At 40.6% G+C, this 22,332-nt stretch overlaps 1 protein-coding gene across 1 annotated transcript; it reads left to right on the top strand.

Annotated features, from left to right (window-relative positions):
* Positions 1-56: 56 nt before the first annotated feature.
* ATP6V1D (ATPase H+ transporting V1 subunit D) lies at positions 57-22,113 on the top strand. Its single transcript, XM_049612627.1, has 9 exons — positions 57-249; positions 5,129-5,246; positions 14,295-14,374; positions 16,146-16,213; positions 17,157-17,201; positions 18,343-18,446; positions 19,036-19,102; positions 20,429-20,507; positions 21,447-22,113. Exons 1-9 carry the CDS (start codon positions 209-211, stop codon positions 21,586-21,588), a joined length of 744 nt encoding a protein of 247 aa, XP_049468584.1. The 5' UTR covers positions 57-208; the 3' UTR covers positions 21,589-22,113.
* Positions 22,114-22,332: the final 219 nt, after the last annotated feature.

Below are 22,332 nucleotides of genomic sequence, written 5' to 3' on the forward strand. Positions count from 1 at the left end.
TTTTTTTTGTCCTCCCCAACCGCCCCCGCCAAGTGCCAACAGGAAGCGGAAGTGAAGAATGCGTGTGTAAGAATTCCGGCTGCCACTTAGCAACGCGAGGAGGTCAGGTGATACAACCAGCTGACTCCGGTAGAGGAGGTCCGTGTGGCTGTGGGTGTTGCAGCCACGATAGCCCGGCCCAGACTCGAACCGAACTATCATCGTCAGAATGTCGGGCAAAGACCGAATTGAAATCTTTCCCTCGCGCATGTAAGTAACAGAACGGGTCGAGCAGCATTCATAGGTTCATGAACGCCTGTTCGGAGCAGCGACCCCTCCATACCCTGGACTAGCAGGGAGATTCATTGTTTCCTGGGTAGATCCTGAGCTCACCCCGTCCCTTTTCGTGAGTCTGGGACGACGCTTCCTGATGACCCCCTCACATATTCCTTTGAGGGAACCAGACTGGACAGATCCCAAGCCGTAGGAACAGTCTGTCCGAACTGCTGGTTTTTATGGAGGTCCGCAGTCTTTATTCATTAATCGAGCCATTCGTTCCATATTCCCTTATTGAGCTGGGCACTGGGTTTATAGAACTATGAATCGTCGCCAGTTTTGCCTTAGAGAGCTTACAGTTTAGCGGAGAGATGGACAGGTCAGCGAGGTTTCATAAATACTTTGAGAAGGGAAGTTTACTGTGGTAAGCACATAGAAGAGGCTTCTAGGCCAAATTGGGGGTTGAATCGAATTGCACTAGCGTGGACGTCAGATTCGATCTTGGATCCCTTTTCTCATTTTCTAAGATCCCATGAAATGTTACCTGCGGCTGGAAGATATCCCTGAGTTTCCCAGGCACTCTTTTTTTGCTTCATCACCATTGCCCCGTGTTCAGACCTCTGTTAATACCACCCATCACACTGTAAAGTGGATATTTGTTTACATATCTTTCCCCCTGTACTGTGAGCTTTCTCCAGGAGAAGAGTGTCTTAATAATTAATCCATAGAAAGTCTACAAAAAATGTTCCTTGAGTGAACCTATGCCTTGGAATCTGCCCAGTTGTGGCCTGCCTTTCTCTTTTGTCTGAATTCTTTGGCAGGAGAAAAAGCCCTGTGTTTGAACAGTTGTAAAAGGTCTTGTAGTTTTCTCAAATGTGCCTAACAATGTGTGGAAAGTATAGATTGTTATTTTCTCTCTCTTCTGCCACTTCCTTTTGTCTTGTTTGTTTGTTTTTTCCAGCAAGGAGCAGGAAATCAGGTTTGCCTCTGACATTTAGATCTTTAGATTGTGGTCCTATTTCTCTGGGGGTGTTCTGTTCTTTTTCTTTTTCTTCATCTTGATCTTTTTCTTAGAGAATCTGATAATGCTTAAAATAAAAGAATTATATTCAAACTCACTCCTAGATTTCTTTCCAGGGTGGCTGCAGTTCTTAATGAAATGAAAGCGTTTTGGGATTTTGTTATTTTTTACCTTTACCTACTGATTTTCTAGTAGATATTTGTATTAGGTGGGAAGCAAGCCAATTGTGGAGAAAGGCACTGCCTGTAAAATAGGTCAGGATCAAGGCTACTTTGAAGTAGTGAGATCTGCAGAACTCCCAGTACTTGAGTTTGAGTCTTACCAAATGTCTGTGCTGAGAGACCACCAAATTCTAGCATGGCCTAAGACCATCAACATGGCTGCCTGAGAAAGCTCAGTGCTTCCAGGAGAATTTATTGTTTGTTCTATCCAATACTTTTTTTTTCTTTTCTTCTTCTTTTTTTTTTTTTTTTTTTTTTTTTAGAGAGACAGAGAGCAAGAGGGGGAGGGGCAGAGAGAGAGGGAGACACAGAACCCAAAGCAGATTCCAGGCTCTGAGCGGCCAGCACAGAGCCTGATGCGGGTCTCGAACTCATGCACTGCAAGATAATGACCCAAGCCAAAGTCAGACGCTTAACCAGCTGAGCCACCCAGATGCCACGACCCAATACTTGACAATAGGCTCCTGACTTCCCTTTCTTAAGGTATTCAGTAAAAGTAGCTTACAATTATGAATCCTTTCTTTACTTTTTGAGATGTATATGTCTATTCTATAACTTAGAAGTCCATTTCTCAAGGACCTGAAAGCCATTTCTTTGAAACATAGATATTAGGAAGGATAGGGCCTCTGTCTGCCAGTCTCTGTGGGAGGATAGAATCCTAACTTCATGATTGCCAGCTAGTAGACACAGCTTGCCTAAAGTCATTTTTACTGACTAACCCTTGGTAATTTTTCAGTTCTGTGACCCTTCTTGAGGCCGCTCTTAGTCCTCTCCCTTATTCCTTTGAAATACCCAACCACTTCTGCACAAATCAGAATGGAGCTCAGCTCTTTCTCCCACTGTTAGTGGTTACTGAACAAATTCTGTTTTCACCATTTTAATGTCTGGCTGTGTTTATCTTTGATAGTAGTCAGAATGTTAGCATTTTTGTTTTGTTTTTACTTTGAGACTAAAGTGAAAATAAACTTCTTTGGGCTTATACAGGAAGACTAATAGGTTCCAAAAGGTGAAAACTGCTATTTAAGAGCACTCAGCTTGCTGATTGAGAGGAAAATCAGGTGCAGGAAATAACTGCTTCTCTAAATATTTCCCCTAAGGCTTAGCAGTGGGTATTTTGTCATGCAGTCAGATGCGTTTGATTCAGCTGAAAATAGTCATCATTCTAGATGAAGGTCATACATTTTTCCTATGGTCAAGTGGCTCTGAAACTTATAAAAGAATATGTGTTCTGGGGCGCCTGGGTGGCTCTGTCGGTTGGGCGTCCGACTTCGGCTCAGGTCATGATCTCGCGGTCCGTGAGTTCGAGCCCCGCGTCAGGCTCTGTGCTGACCACTCAGTGCCTGGAGCCTGTTTCGGATTCTGTGTCTCCCTCTCTCTGACCCTCCCCCGTTCATGCTCTGTCTCTCTCTGTCTCAAAAATAAATAAACGTAAAATTAAAAAAAAAAAAAAAAAAAAGAATATGTGTTTTAAGAGCTAGGATATAAAATACTTTCGTGACTTCTGTGTCAGATACTTGCATCTTACAGGTTTTATGACATACTGGCTGTAAGTCCTTGGGCAAGTCACTCTTCAAATCTCAAAAATTAAAATCTGTTTCACAGAAGTGCCATTAGCTGGGAGGAAATTAAAATTAGCATGGTAAATTCAGTTTTATCAACCAGATTATCTTTTTTACAATAAACTTGCTGGAATCTGCAGTACTGGGATTTGACTTAAATTTGATCCAACCCTTCGAGCTCAAATTCTGGTCCTTAGTGTCAACAATATGATATGTTAAATGTACACATTGGGGAGGATAGCTCCAGCTCAGGCTGGAAACTGAACCAGCTTTGCTTAGACCTTCAGTGAGGCCAGTCAGTACAAAGTCAGCCACTGATAGTTTTCAAAGAGAGAACTGTTTATATGATGCTGTTTCTTTTTTTTTTTTTTTAATTTTTTTTTAACATTTATTTTTGAGAGAGAGAGAGAGTGAGTCGAGAAGGGGCAGAGAGAGAGAGAGGGAGACAGAATCTGAAGCAGGCTCAGAGCTGTCAGCATAGAGCCTGATGCGGGGCTCGAACCCATGAACCGTGAGGTGAGACCATGACCTGAGCCGAAGTCTGGCGGCTCTCAACCTACTGAGACACGCAGGCATCCCCCGCCCCGTGTGATGCTGTTTCTAATAGGCAGCGTGGCATGTGGTTGGGATACAGTGGGACTAGGTTTGAGCCTTGATTTGAGCCTTGGACAAGGCACTGGAGTCAGAAATCTGTTTCAGTCTATTTATTTTTTTTCACCTAGAGTGAGAAAGTGTTTCGTTTTTCTAAGTCTCATTTTCAAGATAATGTTTAAAGTTTATTCCAGCTATAGAATTATCTCAGTAACGTTTCCCCTATGGTAAAAGATGAGTAAAATCTAGGAATTTACCCAAAAGTCCATTAATACATGATACTTTGCAGTTTGTTACAACACTGGTAATATGAAATTATATCCCCTTATACAAATCATTTTATCAACATTATACAACATATTGTTAAATTGTATTACCCACTTTTTTTTAAAAATTAAATTTTACCTGGCATAGGGTAGGAAGGACAGAAATGTCAATTTCTGCTATTACTTTCTTGACTTGTATTGGGATTTCTGATAGGAAAAGATTGGAATAAGGAGGTAAGGAGACTTCAGTAGTTTGCCACTTCTCAGAAGTCTTTACTTATATGTGTCATTGTTTCCTAGAATCATTTACAAATTAATAAAATGATTGCTGGTAGGATTTTGACTGATGATATGAAAACATTAGTGCCACACTTTTAATAGAAAAAGTAATAAATGGTTGTGGTATAAAACTCAAAAGGTTAAAAGGAATATAAATATAATAGTATAAAGTAATCCATTTTTTTTCAGTCAGTCCCATTTCCCAAAGGAAACTTATCAGTTTCTGTGAATCTTTTCTAGAACTATTCTCTGTATCAAAATAAGCATATTTATCCCTTATTTTGTATGAGTAAGAGAATATAAAATAGGGAGCATATGTAGATCTACCTTCCTCTTATTTTTTTTTATGACTGCATAACATTTCCTTGGAAGAACCATGATTTATGGGACACTAATATCCACCCTTTTGCTATTACATGTAAGGCTGGAGTACTCATCCTTAACCTTGTGTATATTTTTGTGTATATGTGGGAGTAAATCTGTAGGATAAATTCCTCAAAGTGGAATTGTTGGTCCTGAGGTAAGTGCATTTCAAATTATGATATTTATTAGTGGACAGATTTTTTTTAAATGCTTAATACATATGTAATGGAAACACAGATATTATTTTAACTTACAAATCAAATTAATATTTTAACTATGGTGGCATTATAAGATAGAACTCCTGATAAATTTTATCATAATTTAATAACTAATTCCAGATATTGGTTAAAGAATTGTTTCTGTTTTAAATAAATGAACTTCTTATTTATGGAATGCTGAGGGTGGAAATCTACAGTATTGAGAAACCAATTAATTGTAACTGTCAGCACAAGTGCTATATATTCTTATTCTCATGACATCAAAGAATGAAGCATGATTTTAACACTGTATTGGGGAGATATTTGTATGTCTTTTAAACAGTGGGAATAAATGTCTCTAACTTTGTTTGTATAGGGCACAGACCATCATGAAGGCTCGATTAAAAGGAGCACAGACAGGTCGAAACCTCCTGAAGAAAAAATCTGATGCCTTAACTCTTCGATTTCGACAGATCCTAAAGAAGATAATAGAGGTAGAATGAACTGTTTTTAGAACAGTTATATTAGAGGTATCTAAGGAAAATCTAGCATGGCTATTGGCATTTAAATTTTTCTTTAAGTTATTTTAATTTAAAATTTTGTCTTTTTATTATTTAAAAAAATTTTTTTTGTGTGTTTGTTTATTTTTGAGAGAGAGAGACAGAGTGTGAGCAGGGGAGGGGCAGAGAGAGAGGGAGACACAGAACTGAAGCAGGCTCCAGGCTTTGAGCCTGTCTGCGCAGAGCCTGATGTGGGGCTCGAACCCACGAACCGTGAGATCATGACCTGAGCTGAAGTTGGACACCCAACTGACTGAGCCACCCAGGCGCCCCTAATTTTTTTTTCTTTCAAAAGTAAAAATACCATTATCACTGTAACAAGTTTCAGATTACTTAATAAAATTCAAACTCATTACTCTTGCCTGCAAAGCCCCACTTGATCCCATCTGGCCCCTGCCTGCCTCTCTGATCTCATTTGGAACATTCTCCCTACCATCTTCCTCCAGGACCTTTTCAGCAGCTGTTTCTTCTGCCTGAAATGTTCTTTCCTCAGAACTTCTTGTGATTTGCTCCTCTGGCCATTCTGGTCTCTTCAGAGAGGCCATCCCTCATTACCTAATCAGAAGTGACCACCATATTTACTTCTGTCACATTTCCTTATTTTAGTTGTAGTATGTATTACTGCATATTTTCTTGTTTGGTTGGTTAGTTCCTTGAGAGCAGAGACTTTCTTGTCCCTAGAACAGTGCTGGCCCATAGTATGTTTCAATTCATTGCTTTTTGGGTAATTGCTATGTGAATATGGAAGTATATTTAAAAAGTGAAAGTTATTCCTCTTCCCCTACCTAACTACCCTTGTTTCATTTCCCAGAGGAGTTCTTCATGACACTTTGATTTTTAGTCTTTCAGTCTCCCTGTCTGTCTTTCATGATGTTTTTAGCAACAGACATGCAATTGTTATGTAATTCAATAACGTTTCCTGGCTGCTCCCCCTGGCAGAGTTTGGACAGCTATCTACATCAGTGCATAGATTTTCCTTTTTCTTTATAGCAGCTGCATGGTACTCCATTGAATGGACAATGGAATTTAGCCGTTTTTCTGTTGATGAATGTGTAGTTTTACTATTTTTGGGGGGAGGGTACTCTTAAATCCTTTTGTGTATGTGTAAGAGTACTGACAACACTGACTCCATCTTTGGCCCTCCATCTTGTTCATGCCTGCACTATGACTTTGGGGCTATGTGTTCCAGGCTCCGTGGAGGTTAATGTTTGCCCTTACCAGAATGTGGGAAGGCTTGTCCTGATCTTTCCTAAAGTGGCCCACAGAGGGCGCCACTTTAGGTAAGTAGTAGAGGTGGTTGGAGGAGCTGCTCGAGGTAACTAGTGGGATGGTTGGTGCACAGAAGGTGCCACTTTAGGTAATTATCCTGTAACCACTCCACCATGCCCCTTGCTCTATAAAAGCAGGGGATTATGGGCCAGGCTTGGCGGACAGTAGCTCTTTGGGTCGTTAGGCTTCCTGATCCCTCCCTGTCGGTAAGTTACTGTGAGTAAAAGGGTGTAACCGGTTCTGAGAGGCTTGCATTGTTTTTCTGAGTGCCTTCTCAGTGTCCCTCCTCCATCTTCTACCAGCCGGCAAGCCAGCCAGGAAACTGAAAGTGAAGCTAGCCTGGTCTAGGGGCCAGGGGTGGGGGGAGCCTGAGCTGGCTAGCCACCGCCACGTGGGGAGACTTGGCCGGGTGTGTGAGTGCGGGGGTGCCCTGAAAATGGCCAAGGGGTTGGTGTATAGCCTGCCTGAAACCGGGAGAGGGGGAGAAAAGGAGGACGGAGAGTGGAATAGCAGTTGTGGCGGTGGCTTGGCAGTTGGTCTGTGTGTTGTGAGGTGCCATGGAGGGAGAGTTGGGAGCAGAGAGGGATTTGGAAGGGACCGGAGAGGTGGCATTGGCTTTGTAAGAGGATGTGGGAGCAGCATGTTCTTCCCCTAGGGTTGTTCTGTCCGGAGGAATCCAGCAGCGGGGTTGGGGGGGTGGGGCACTTGGGAATGAGGGCCGTTGGTGGCGGGCGGAGGAGGGTGAGTGCTCACTACCTCGCACTAAAGGGAGAACTGTGAGGTCTCAGGACAGTTGGCGTCCTGAGGCCTGCGATCCCTGGGGTAATGGCTCTGATGAGGAGGATGTTTTCCTAGAGGGGGAAGATGATTTATAGGCATGCCCTTTGGTTGGAACAGAGCCCCAGGCTGCTTGTTTGCCTGAGGATGAGCAGAAGAAATTCCCATGCTCAGGAAACGACTGTGAGGGAATATTCTGCCCCTGACTGTGAGGGAATATTCTGCCCCTGACGTAGTGGAGCCAGTCAGCCACTTTAAGAAGGAGGGCCGAAAAAGGGGTGGCAGCTTGAGTGTTGGGACTGTGGGATACTGGGGAAGATGGTGTTCTGGTGGAGGTTTGGGACATCAAAAATGGCCTCAGTCCCTGCTCAACCTGCCTTGTGACAAATACATGCCACAGTCCTAGGTGAGAACCACGGGCACTTAGCTAATTTGACTGGATAAATGCTAGTATTAAGATAACTTGGCCTAACTGAAGCCTGTCTCTGGCTTGCAGATGGCTGTGTCCTCACATGGTTTTCCCTCTGTGGTGTCTCTCTGTGTGTTGTAATGTTCTTATTAAAAGGACGTCAGATTGAATTAGATTCCAGCCTAAAGGCCTCATTTTAACCGGGGTTAGGACTTCAACATATACCTCATAGGGACCCAATTCAGCTTTAATTATATATGTATATATCCTATATATAGTAATGAACAAACAAATTAGAGAATAAATAATGCATTACATACCAGTGTGCTGAACTTGTGACTGTGAGCCAACCATTAATAAAAACTGAAATATAATGGGAATAAAAAAAAAAAAACTTGGCCTAGCAAAGGGGATATTCCCTGATCTCTATGCAAGAACTGCAAGAAATTATACGTGAACTGGGAATGAAACCTGCCATTTATGCCTAGCATTTTAGAGGCCTAAACAAAGAATTATTTTTCTCTGGTATGGAAGACCTTATATTACAGTCAGCCCCAGGGACATGATATGGGACTTAGTATCTGTTCTTGTCCCTTTGGTTAATCAACCCATTTGCTATAGTAGCTACTATGGTGGCTGACTTAAGTCAAACCAGAAGAATCTGTCATAAGGGAAATAGGTTGAAAAATGGGAAAACAAAGGATCCTGCCAATGATAAAATGGCAGAGAGGGGGTCCATCAAGGTCTCTCAAAAATTATTGCCAAGATCTAATTTTATACAGGTCCTGGAGAGAAAATCTACACAACCCAGTTTGGTCTTGGTAAGCCTATGGAAGACATTGCTTAAGGGAAAGCAGTTTATTCCCTTGGAGGAAAGCTCAAGAAAACCAGGTGTGTTCCCCAGAGCACCTCTGCTAATAGGAATTTTGGGAGTGGATACACCTTACCCCTAGAGACTAGGGATTATGCTAACATTGCTTGCAGTAGGGGGCAAACAGAGGCTGCATGTTGAATTAACCATTTATTGGTCTTGCACTTACAGACTACCAGCTCTAATAGACACTGGAGCTGAATGCACACTTACGGAATCCCCTTGAAATTTGGGGGGAAAGTAAAGGCAATAGATATTTATGTGGGGCAGATTATCAAAGTTCTGCAAACTAGTCTTTACTTACAGATTGCAGACTTCCTGCCTGTTGTTTTCTAGTGCATATCTCCCACATTTCTGAGTATTTTGGGCATCAATGTTCTGCAGGATCTGAATCTAACAATGACAGGTGGATTCAGTTGTGTATCCAAGTAGTGAAACTTGTTGTGGGTCATGGCAAAATGCGCACCTATACAGCTGCTGGTTTCTAAAGAGTAATAAACATAAAATGATATGAGCTACTTATTAGGGGGGGCATGATGAGATTATTGCCACCATTAAAGAATTAGAAAAGGTGGAGGTAATCAGGCCTGCTCAAAGCCCGTTCAGTAGTTGGTTTGGCCTATAATGAAATTTAATGGGACCTGGCAAATGACAGTAGATTATAGGGAACTCAGTAAAATTACTCTGCTCATCCATGCCATGATACCTAATACAGCCTTATTGTTAGGGGAAATCATGGCATCCATTAAGACTTATCATTACCTGCTAGACTTGTCTAATGCCTTTTCCAGCATTCATTAGGATGTGAATCCCAAGACCAATTTCCCTTCGTGTGGAACCCGAGTGACCTTCCAGGTGTTGCCCAAGGTTATCTCCTTAGTCCCTCTGTTTGTCACAGGATGGTAGCCAGAGATTTGGAAAAATGAATATTTTCAGAAGAGATGGTGCCTTATCATCATGTCAGTGTTATGTTAACTTATGATGATTTATCCTCCCTGTCTCAAGCAGCCACCTCATTCCAGGTGTGAAGTCTTGAGGGTGAGAGGTAAATACCAACAAATCCAAAGACTGGGTTAATCAGTAAAGTTCCTGGGCATCATCAGTTTGTGTAAGACCAGTGATGCCACAGATGGTCATTGATAAAATGTAAACCTTCCTAGTCCCTAAAACGGTAAAGGAATTATAGGCTTTTTGTTGGTTTACTGGGTTACTGAAGACTACTTATTCCCTGTCTAGTGATAGGGCAGACATTAAGACCTTTTATATGCCTTGGTTAGGAGGGGAAGCTAATGAGATTGGGGTGCAAACCAACAAGAGGCTATCCTAAAAAATGACAGTAAAACAAGTACAGACCTTGGGGATATTAATGCCAGCTGTGACTTAGATGTGAATTAGGTGTAAATTCATGTCTAGAAGGGTTTGGTTGGGGCTTGTGGGATGGATGAAATGGGAAACGGATCCTGTTAGGATTCTGTGGCTTCAATTATGGAAGGAAACAGAAGCCAGGTAGAATCCCGTGGAAGCACAGGTATTAGTTATATATCTTGCACTGCAGCAGATGGAAGGCCTGAGTGCTGATTTGCCTGTGATGGTACGAACCTCTCTGCTGGTAGGAGGATGAACTAAGGACAGACATGTTCAGCAAACCTAAGAGTGCCTGTGCCCAGGTAAGCACCTTACAGAAATGGCATGCTTATCTACAGAGGAGGAACCTCCTCTCTCATGAGCTGCACCTGGTACTAGGGCTGGTCACTTAAATCGACCCTGCCCAACTTCAGAATTGTCTGACTTTATGCTTCCTTCCCCGCCCCCAGTAAGGGAAGAGGTAGGCTCATCTCCAGCAGGTGCATAGTATACTGATGGCTGTTGCTGGGGAAACTTGCCTATTTGGCATTCCTCTGCCATCCAGCTGGATTCTGATGTACTTTGGTTTGAAGGAACTAATCAAAGTCAGTGGGCAGAATTGAAAATGGTATGGATTGTGTTGACACATGAGCCAGTGCCCATCAATTTGGCTGCTGACAGCTGGGCAGTGTTGTAAAGGTTGACAACCTAGATGCAATGATGGCTGGGCTGTATTAAATAGACCCCTGCGGAAAGTAGAACTGTGAGAAGATGTTTGGGTAGTATGCTCTAAGCCCAATGAAGCCATCGAACAGCCATCCAAGTATGGCATATGTCCCTGCTCACTCCCCATCCACACTACCAGGCAATCCTGAGGCAAATGCTCTAGTCTGGGTATGAGCCCTTCAGCTGGAGAAAATGCTGACCCTGTCTGATGTAGCAGAATGGGTCCATCATAAATCAGGACACTGAGGTCCCAAAAGTACCTGAGAAATGAGATTACATTTTTCTGTAAAATATTCAGTCTACAAGCTGCTGACAAGAACTGCCCCCAGTGCCATCTCAAGCGATGGACCTTATGCCACACCCTGGGGTGTATTGGGTGGACTATAAACTCTGTTTCTCACTGGCAGATCTATTACATAAGCCCTTTGCCAGTATTGGGAGGGCACAAATATGTACAGACCTGTGTGGACACTTGCACAGGACTTGTACAAGCCTTAGCCTATAAAAAGAGCTAATCAGGCTGCAACTGTAACAGATTAACAAAACTGGAGAGCATGTACAAACACCCCCTACTCAGTGATCAAGGGACACATTTTACTGGCCATGATATCCAAAAATGGGCAGAGACCTGGGTATATTATGGACTTCCCACCTGCCATACAGCCTCACTGTTGCAGGCCTAATTGAAAGGATGAATGGGCTAATAGCACATTAAAGACTTTATCATGGGTGGATCCCTGAAAGGATGGTCTCCAAGACTAACCAGCAATTCATCTCCTTAAAGCTATGCCCATAGCAAGACAGACATCTACATATGAACACCTCACCAGCAACACCCATGCAGTTTGCAGCTCTCATGCAGGTGTTATCTGGAGACCCATGGTCTGTTGGGGAGGAGGGCCTCCTTTTGTGATTGCTACAAGACCTCCCACATGGTTAAGACTTTAGTTCATTGAAAATAAACTTGGAATGCCTCCTCCAGGTGGCTTGGTATCCTAATCCCTTGGGGCCACGGCCTCCCATCCAGTAGTATTCTTAACCCTTTATTATGCATTGGTCAGGGCCCAATACATGCAAATAACTGCTTCTGAATTTCTGATGCTTGGTATTGAGGTAGGGTTGTTAGTGCAAACCGAAATGCCCCTGTACAATATAGGTACACCCTTTGATGATACTAAGGGGCAAAATACATGGGGTCTTTTCCCAGGGAAAATACCTAAGCCAGGGGTGTTCTTAGCTCATGGGGCCCAAACCACTACCCTGTTGTTTATGAATGAAGATTTGCCACATCTGTTGCCTGTAAAACATTTCTTACTGCCCTTAACCTTGCATCGTTAATGTTTCTATTGTGTCTGGAAACGTCTTGTCATAGGCCACCACTTACGCTGAAGTTTACAATTGCTCTGACTGCTGGGTCTGCAGAAAGCGTTGCTGGGAAATTGTAGTTCTAAGTATTTTCTTTGGTCGTACAGATCTGTTGCTGCTGTGGTATAGAGATGCAAGTCCCCTCCCAATACCTGTCCGTAGGGTCATTGTGGAAGAATGGTGTGTAAAGGTTATACGGGCCGTAAAGATGTTGAGGGTAGAGTGTAGTAACGCTGACAGCACTGACTCCCATTTGTCAGTGCTCCATCTTGTTCGTGCTGCGCAATGACTTCGCTTGGCAACTGGTAGAGATGGCTGGTGCACAGAGGGTATCACTTTAGGTAACTCCCTTGTGATCTCCCCACCATACCCCCCCCCCTCTATAAAAGCTGGGGGTTTGTGATCCAGACTTGGCAGAGATAGCTGCATAGCTGCCTGGATTGTTGGTTGCTCCCTGCATAAAACTGTAAATGGTCTGCAGTGCCTTGCATTGGGTTTCGGTCTCATGTCGTCTTAGCCTGGAAGATGCTCGACTGTCCCTTCTCCACCTTCTGACAGTATATGTACTGGCATTTCTCTGGAAAATCTTAGAATCTCAAGGATCTATTCATTTAAATTTTTGATGGATAACTGTCAAATTGTTTTCCAAGTTGTTATACTAATTTACATTCCTGTCAAATGATTATCAGAGCACCTATTCTCTCAAATTCGTCATAACTGGGTATTAGTAATCATAACTGGGTATTAGTAATCTTTTTTATTTGTTGCCAATCTATGGGACTAAAATTGGTATCTTTTAATTTGCACTACTTTTGATTGTCAGGTTGAGCCTCTTTTCATGTTTACTGGTAATTTGATTTTCTTGGTGAATATCTTTTTGTAGAAGTTCTACAATAGTCTGGTTAGTGTGTAAAATGCCAAAAATATTTTCACCTAGCCTTTTTAAAAAAATATTTCTTGTTTGGTGAAGTCTTTTTTTTCTTTTTAACATAGTACTTGGGTTATACATAATGCTTAGAAAGGCCTAAAAAGATTAAGAAAATATTCTATGCTTTATAGTTTTTTTTGAAACTAATGACTTCTGGAGAGAGAGAGAGAGAGTGTGTGTGTGTGTGTGAGTGTGTGTGTGTGTGTGTGTGAGAGAGAGAGAGAGAGAGAGAGAGAGAGAGATGTGAGGAGGTAGGGATTTAGCTTTATCATTTTGTAAGTGGGTGGCCAGTTGAATGGTCTCTTTGTTACCAAATTCCCATATAGGCTTGCGGCTCTTTCTGAGTACTGTTCTGTTTCATTGTCTTATTTTTCCCATATCGAATGAATTTCCTTATTGTAGGTATACATTTTTAAAAAATTAAAAAAAATTTTTTTCTTTTTTTTAGCGTTTATTCATTTTTTGAGAGACCGAGCATGAGTGGGGGAGGGGCAGAGAGAGGGAGACACAGAATCTGAAGCAAGCTCCAGGCTCAGAACTAACAGCACAGAGCCTGACGTGGGGCTCAAGCTCACAAACCTTGTGATCATGACCTGAGCCGAAGTCGGACGCTTAACCCACTGAGCCACCCAGGCACCCCATTAAAAACAATTTTTCTAATGTTTATTTTTTGAGCAAGAAACTGAGTGCAAGGCGGGGAGGGGGCAGAGACAAAGGGGAACACAGAATCTGAAGCAGGCTCCAGGCTCTGAGGTGTCAGCACAGAGCCCGTTGCGGGGCTCAAACCCACAAATTGTGAGATCATGACCTGAGCTGAAGTCGGATGCTAAACTGACTGAGCCACTTAGGCACCCGTGTAGCTATACATTTTTAATACTTGGCAACTCTGCCCATCTGCCCTAACTTTTTTTTAAAAAAGGTTATTGAATATTCTCAAACATTAAATATTTCAGGTTTATATTAAAGCCACTATGCCATTAAGATTTTGACTGCATTGCAGTGAGCAAATTGGCATGAACTCATTCAGGAATAAGATTGGTCCTTCAGTAAAGATCGTTTTCTGTTTCTTAATGTCTTTATTCTGATGTTTTAATTATAAACTGTATGGTTTTGTAACACTATTAACTGACCGTAACCAAAACTGTTAAAAACAAAATTGGATATTTTTGTTATCAAGTCATTATTTTAGGCACGCACCTGGCATAAAATACTGGTTATTAAAGAAATGTAATTTTGATGTTTTTTCCTTGTAATAAACTTGGTTGGATCAGTTGTTGGTTTATGCTTTTCCAGACTAAAATGTTGATGGGTGAAGTGATGAGAGAAGCTGCCTTTTCACTTGCAGAGGCCAAGTTCACGGCAGGGGACTTCAGGTAAGAAGACTTAATGGGGTGTTTTGAAAAATCAAAGTGCTTTCATGTTCATAATTTCACTTCAAAGCTGTTCTTAATGAAAACTATATAAGCAATAAAGACAAACGATGGGGGTGCAAGTGTTCGTTGCTACTACTCTGTCACCCTAACACTAGTATCTTTATTATCATCCACATGTGTCTGTTACACAGTTGGAGGCACAGGGTACTTAACATTTTATAGTTTGTTTTCTTTTTTTTTTATAAATTTTTTTTTTTAACGTCTATTTTTGAGACAGAGACAGAGCATGAACGGGGGAGGGTCAGAGAGAGGGAGACACAGAATCTGAAACAGGCTCCAGGCTCTGAGCTGTCAGCACAGAGCCCGACGCGGGGCTCGAACTCACAGACCACGAGATCATGACCTGAGCCGAAGTCGGCCGCTCCACCCAGGCGCCCCTAGTCTGTTTTCATTTAACATTGTATCATGAAATTTTTTTCTGGTTTTTACATAGCTGTATAACCTTTCTCTAAATGTACATAATTTATTAACCATTTCTAATGGTGGACTTTTGGGTTGATTTTCAGATTTTTTGAGTATTAGAAAAGATGCTGTAAACATCTTCATGTATATATATTTTTTTGTTTCTGTAGAATTACTTCCTTAGGATAAGTTTGAGAATGGAATTTGGTTGTTGAAGGCCTTAGAGAATTTATGCCCTTTATCACATCAGTACATGCTTTACAAACAATATAAAATGTTTTTGTTTTACAAAGGGGGTTTTGCCAGTTACATTGTATGATTCTCCCCAAATAACCTTGTGAGGAAACCAGGCAAGCATTGTTATTCCTCATTTGAATTCAGTGCCTTCCTGAAGGCAAATGGCTATTTGGGGGCAGAGGTGGAAATTTTCAGGGTTTTTCATTTTTGTTGTCTTTACCCAATGACACAGTGTCTCCATTCTTAGTTTGTGTTATCCAGGAGCATTACCTAATGGGCAGGTCTTACAGCCTCAGGGGCAGAAGGCCTTTTGTGAAGAGATGGACTTTAATTTTGCCAGTGTGTGTGGGACAGCACCTTGCATTGACTTTTCTAGCAGAGACAGGGAATCAGTAGTATGAGTGGAATGTGAATGTGTTTTAGGGTGGTTATGGTGAAAACACTGCAAGAACAAACTGGGGAGTCAGACAAAACCAGATGGAAGTTAGGTTCCAGGTTAAAGGAATTAAAGTCCTGCTTAGCCAAATCTAGAAGGTTAGAAGGAACGAATTTTCTCTAAATTACATTAGCTGAATAAAAGCCCTTAAATCACCTTTCTGGCACCACATGCCTGACTGAAAAGTCAATCCATGTACTTTAAAATTTTTTGTTATTTTCTTATGGTTAATTTTTTTATATTAAATATAATTTGTTGTCAAATTGATTTCCATACAACACCCAGTGCTCATCCCAACAAGTGCCCTCCTCCATGCCCATCACCCATTTTCCCCTCTCCCCCACCCCCATCAACCCTCAGTTTGTTCTCAGTATTTAAGAGTCTCTTATGGTTTGCCTCCCTCCCTCTCTGTAACTTTTTTTTTCCCCCTTAATGTTTTGAAAAATTGTTCATTCTTTACTCTTTGAGGCCCTCTTCTGGCAGCAGTGATTTTTTTTTTTTTTCTTTTTCTGGAAAGACCATTCTCAGAACATACTTAATTGTGCTATCTCATCCTTGTTGAAATTACCTGATCGGTCTCTGTAGTTTTCTCACTCTAAAATCTCAACTAAATCATGGCCTTTTCTCTTTTTGCAGCACCACAGTAATTCAAAATGTAAATAAAGCCCAAGTGAAGATTCGAGCTAAGAAAGATAATGTAGCAGGTAACTTTTCAACCCTTTAGCATGCCTGGGAAGAAAAGATGACATTTATTTATTTTTTTAATGTTTTTATTTTTGAGACAGCACGAGTGGGAGAGGGGCAGAGAGAAAGAGAGAGAGAGAGAGAGAGAGAGAGGTAGACTGAGAGTCCAGAGCAGGCTTCAGGCTCTGAGCTGTCAGCATAGAGCCTGATGTGGGGCTCAAACCGATGAACTGCAAGATCATGTCCTGAGATGAAGTCGGACGCTTAACCAACTGAGGTGCCCCAAGAAAAAAGTGACATTTAAAAACTAATGTGTTCATACAGCAAGATCTTCATGTCCTAACTAATCTCTTCTACTTGGAACAAGTTTATTGGCTTTACACGTTAAAACCATTGCCAGAGGATGGGGGTGGGGGAAATGGGGAGCTGTTCAATAGCTATAAAGTTACAGTTACACAAGATGAATAAGTTCCAGAGATCTGCTGTACAACATAGTGCCTATAGTTAACAATGCAGTGTTGTGTACCTAAAAACTTAGGGTAGATCTTGTGTTGAGTGTTCTTAACACACACGAAAAGGGACACAATAAATCTTTTGGAGGTGATAGATGGGTTGATTGGCTTGATTGTGGTGATGGTATTATGGGTGTACCCAGGTATCTAAATGCATCAAAATGTATGTGTAAAATATGTGCAGTTTTTTTCCTGCATTTTATGTATACCTCAAAACTGAAAGGAAGAAAATTGTGACAGATCTCTTATGACTCAGGATAATTTGATTATTAAATAGGAATGAACGCTTAAGATAGCAAGTTCCTAAATTCATTTATTGAAACCAGTTCCAGTTCCAGACAGTCTCTTGACTTTTGAGTATTTGCTGAAAAAGAAACACAGGGGAAGAGTGGTGATTAAGAAACAGTACTTCAAGGGCATGTTTGTAATTCACACGTTTTGTATTTAACAGGGGTTACTTTGCCAGTGTTTGAACATTACCATGAAGGAACTGACAGTAAGTGTGAAACTTGGGTAGTCTGTGTCGCTGGATTCTCCAGGTTCCTCTTTAAACTTTTTTCTGGAAAATGGTGCTAGATAGACCTTCTTTGATTTCAGTGGCTCCAGTGTGTTAGCAGCCTTCTCATCTGGTACGATTGGGACGATGGTTAGTTAAAGTGTTATGGCAGGGGTCTTAAAACATTGTAATGTCTTAAAATGTTTTATTTCCACCTAGATATACTTAAATATACAGTCATTTGCTATTAAAAAAAAAAAAGACTTCTGTGTTGTTTTTCTGCATAAACTGCACCCATAATGCATTGCTTATAATTTCCAGTTTGAATTTCTTTAAGGTTTTAGACTCTCTGCTGAATCTTCCTAGATTTTATAGCTCAGCCTCAATTTTTTACAATTGTATTAGAATTTCCTAATTTGATAGCATTTTTTGGGTAGTAACACATCTTTATTGAGTCTTTTCAAAGTAATCAACTTTTCTTCATAGAAACAACAGTTTTTGGTACTATTCTTTCATTGGTTCACAGGATATTTAGTACAGCTTGAATAAAGACATGGAGCATCCTAGAGAGTCACTTGTTAATGGAGAGTTACTGTACTATGGGCAGGCATCAGGCCATATGATACAAGGGAATGGGGCACAATGTGAATAAAGTGAAGGTTGGTTAAAAGCTTCTTCTATAGTTATATTTAGAATAGCTTCCTTGGGGAGAAAAGTGTGTTCACTGTTAAGTCTGAACTCTGGAGAACAAACTGATGGTTACCAGAGAGGAGCTGGGTGGGGGATGGGTTACATAGGTGATGGTGATGGTGATGGGGATTAAGGAGTACATTTGTGATGAGTACCGGGTATTATATGGAAGTGTTGAATCACTGTATTGTATGCCTGAAACAAATATTACACTGTATGTTAACTAACCTGAATTTAAATAAAAACTTAAATGCTTAAAACTTCACATCAAAACAAACATGTTCACAGTTCAGCATGCCTAGGGAGTAGGATGGGTACTTAATGTTTCCATTTAACAGGGGTTAGTGAATTTGTTTCTTCTTGGTTGGTATTCTTCTGACTTCTTTTTGGGAAATTTATCGGGAAGATTATTTACGTCTACTTACAAGTGTTGTCTAACTGGTTCTTTCAGGTTATGAACTGACTGGTTTAGCCAGAGGTGGGGAACAATTGGCTAAATTAAAGAGGAATTATGCCAAAGCAGTGGAATTACTGGTGGAACTGGCTTCACTTCAGGTCAGTAGCAGGAGAACTAGAGACCTGCTGCGGTTTGATATCTGAGAGCTGAGAGCCAAGAGGGGAAGCTTCAGGTCTTGAATCCACACGTCCTGCACTTACTGCTTTAAACTGTTTCCGTGACTTTATGTAAAAAAAAGCCAGGGATGTTTTGATTCCTTAAGTGATGGCTTCTGTACCTTTGTGTCTACTTCTTACTACTAACAAAATGTGTGTGCAGTGGTATAGTTTCACTCTTGTGTAGGTGAGAACAGCAACAGTGGATACTGGATTTAAATGTAAATATAACCTAGTTTATGCATGAAAGCTATTTTTTCCCTTTTGTGACCAGTTAATGTAGATCTATGTAATAGTGCCTGATTCTTTCCCCTTGCCACTTTTATAACATTAGGCAAATCTGAAGTGAACAAATTAGAATAGCATAGAAATAGTATTAGCTCTGTGGAAATCTCACAAGAATTTTCCTGTTTGAGCAGATTGAAAAGTAGTCTTGGTTTCCAAATGTTCTCTACAAGTGCAGTCTGAGGGAAGCCAAGTGAACAGGACATGATTAGGAAGACTTCATGCTTACATTATTCTCTTATTTTAGACTTCCTTTGTTACTTTGGATGAAGCTATTAAGATAACCAACAGGCGTGTAAATGCCATTGAACATGGTGAGTGTAAGCTGCCGTGAGGCTCTTTGTTCACCCACTTGTCCATACCTCCACATTTGTTATGTAACTGCTGGGAATCCGGCACTGATCACAAGGTGAATAAGACCTTGCCCCTGTCCACAGTGGGAAGGGCCATGAGTCAGCGGTAAAGTGTTACTAAGTGCTTTGATAGAAGTATGTTTATGATTTGGGGGTGAGTTACACAATGGAATGGGAAGTTAAAAGTTCTGAAGTGTTTTATTCATTCCTGGTTATGAATAAAGGGCAAAACTATTTTTCAAGAGCTCTAGTGTTTTCTTTAGTTCTTTCCAGTGATTCAGTAATCTTTTGAACACATTAAATATTTAACTTTAAATCCGTTTCCTGTAAGCTTTATGTCCTGCTCTTCTTGATTCCTAAACATTTTCCCATTTGATGCATTTTTTTTTTCCATCTCTTATTCTAAAACTACACTTAATGTTGGCACAATACTTTCCGTTCAAAGAACTCCGTTTTCATTAAAGAAATGCTCAGTTTTAAGGTAAGAAAGGAATAGATTTTAAACAGCACAGAACTTATTTTGGTCTTTTGGTGTTAAAGATGAGGTCATCTCATTTTTCAAAACTCCACACACATTTCCTGGCTGGTTGCTAGTGCCAGGCTTTGTCAGTGGAATTGCAAGCAAAACAAAATGGGTAAGGTTATAAATCATTCCAACTCTTCAGTGAGTTCAGTTTTTAGAAGCAGATAGGCAAATTGTATGTAAAATAGCACCTTATGACTACTGTAAAACTCTACAACTTAGTGCATTCTCTTTGCTTGATGATCTACTTTTTATCTTAATTTTTTTTTTTTTTTTTTTTAAGAGTGCGAGTTGGAAAGAGGGGCAGAGGGAGAGAGAGAGAATCCCAAGCAGGCTCCATGCTAAGCATGGAGCCTGACATGGGGCTTGATCTCCTGACCCTGGTATCCCTGATGATTTACTTTTTAACAGTGGATTGGTGTTCTGTTTAAACTAGCATCTGTGGTTCAGTGTTACATATTCATATAAATCCAGTATATTCAGTGTTGTGTATATTGTGATTCAGTGTTCTTGGTCTATAGAAAGGACACTAGAAAGGTATATACCAAAATATTTACAGTAGTTATTTTAGGGTGGTTGGATTATACTTTATTTTTTTTGTTTTCCAACTTTCCTGTATTAAATGTACATTAATTTTACAATTAGAAAAAGTATCCATTATACAGATGAGCACTGGCAGTTTGAAAAAAGGTTTGAAGTTCTCATATATATGTATACATATATATATATATATATATACACATATCTATTTTTTTAAACCCTAGTCATCATTCCCCGGATCGAACGTACCCTTGCTTATATCATCACAGAGCTGGATGAGAGAGAGCGAGAAGAGTTCTATAGGTTTGTTGGAATTGGTCATTTTTTTGTTTTCATATTCCAAAGGCTAGATTTTCTCAGAGACATGTTGGCTTACGTTCTTTAGAATTAGCACAGCCTGTATTGTGATAAATGAGAAGCAAGACCTAATATTGACATAGGGCTATGGAGACTAATGTATGCTGAGTTTTGCATATACTTAAAATGTGGTACTCTAGAAAGTTAGGCCCTTAGGAGAAACTATTGATAGACTTGATTATTCTTTAAAATGAAATCCTAATTTAGATCGGGTGTCTCCCACATAAAAAGAAACTGGAATTAATCAGTTAACATTTATGTATTGCATAGTGAACATGCTCCAGGAGAAAGTATAAAGTACTGGGGGGCATTATGTAATCAGATAAATGACACCATTAGAGGATTAGCACAGTCCTCAGAAATGATGCATCTACCTGAGTTGGTTATGAACAGTTAGGCCTTGTAGGGACAGCAGATCCTCAATAGGTATAGTACACGGGTCAGTGTGCCAGCTTCCGAGAAGTGGGAGACAGGTGAAGGCAAGTATTCAGGAAGGATGTGGCCTTCTTGGATCTTGAGTAGCATCTGAGTATGATTTATAATCTTAATTATAAGAGGTTATTGTGTTTCTGTTCTTCAGTGACATTCAGGGTTGTGATCGAGATGGAATGATCCAAAATTTTATTAAATGTCTGAATGCTCAAACGCTGTTCCATTATTAAGGGGCGGATTTCAAAGTTTATTCAGTCTGGGATAGGAACTTTTGAAGTCTGTTACTAGCTTAAAATGTCTATGTTCTACCTCAAATACTTTAAAAATGGGTTATAAATCACTAAAAATGAAAGTTTTGTTCTAGTTTGTAGATGTTATTGTTACAAAACTAGAAGAAATCACATCTACTTAGAACTGAAACCATGTTCAGAAAATCCCCTCCTTGTTTTACAGGTTAAAGAAAATCCAAGAGAAGAAAAAGATTCTCAAGGAAAAATCAGAGAAGGACTTGGAACAGCGGAGGGCAGCTGGAGAGGTGATGGAGCCTGCTAATCTTTTGGCTGAAGAGAAGGATGAGGATCTTTTGTTTGAATAGTTTCCTGCTCTGGTTCTTTCATAAGCCCTAACATGGCACCATTTTAATTCACGGTGTGTAGGTTTGGTATGTGTGGCTATTTATTTTTTGGCCTAAGAATTTCACTGGTGGTAACATTTCCCAGGATGTTGGTTATGGGGCTGCCTTTGCAAAATCCTAATTCAGCAACCATTTATATCATGTGAGATTTGTAGACCTTGCCCAGGAACCTGTAGAATTTACTCTGCAGAAATGGTACCCTATTCTGTTTACATTTGTTACAAGTGCTCTGCTTACCAAGCATATTAGGAAATTCCCCTTAGGAAATAGCAGTGGCCTCAGGCCAGCTGTCACTGTAGCACCCTTTGTTCCTACCTGCTCCCTGAGATTGCTGCAGCCATCCTTGTGTTACCGTGGTACTTGTCTCAAGCTTTATGAAACTTTCACTATTTTTCCTTGCATGACAGGTCTCTGTCTTGTCTGTCATGGGAGTTCTGCCAATTTTAATGTGACTATGGTGTAAACAGTAAAATGATTTAAAAATGAGTTGTTCCTTTATTTAAGAAATTTACTGCTAAAATCAGTCACGTTCTGCTCAGATTGGCACATGGGATTGTTACCTAAAGCGTTTTCTCTGCAGACATGCAGGAGGTGGATAGCCTCCCTTTATCCCCTCTTCATATGAAGTGCTTTACTGATAAACTTACTGAGAGGACTGTTGAATTTTGGGGTACTCATAAATATTAGTGAGTTAAGGGGGGTCAT

Source organism: Panthera uncia (assembly GCF_023721935.1).
Source record: "Panthera uncia isolate 11264 chromosome B3 unlocalized genomic scaffold, Puncia_PCG_1.0 HiC_scaffold_1, whole genome shotgun sequence".
NCBI classification, from domain to species: domain Eukaryota; kingdom Metazoa; phylum Chordata; class Mammalia; order Carnivora; family Felidae; genus Panthera; species Panthera uncia.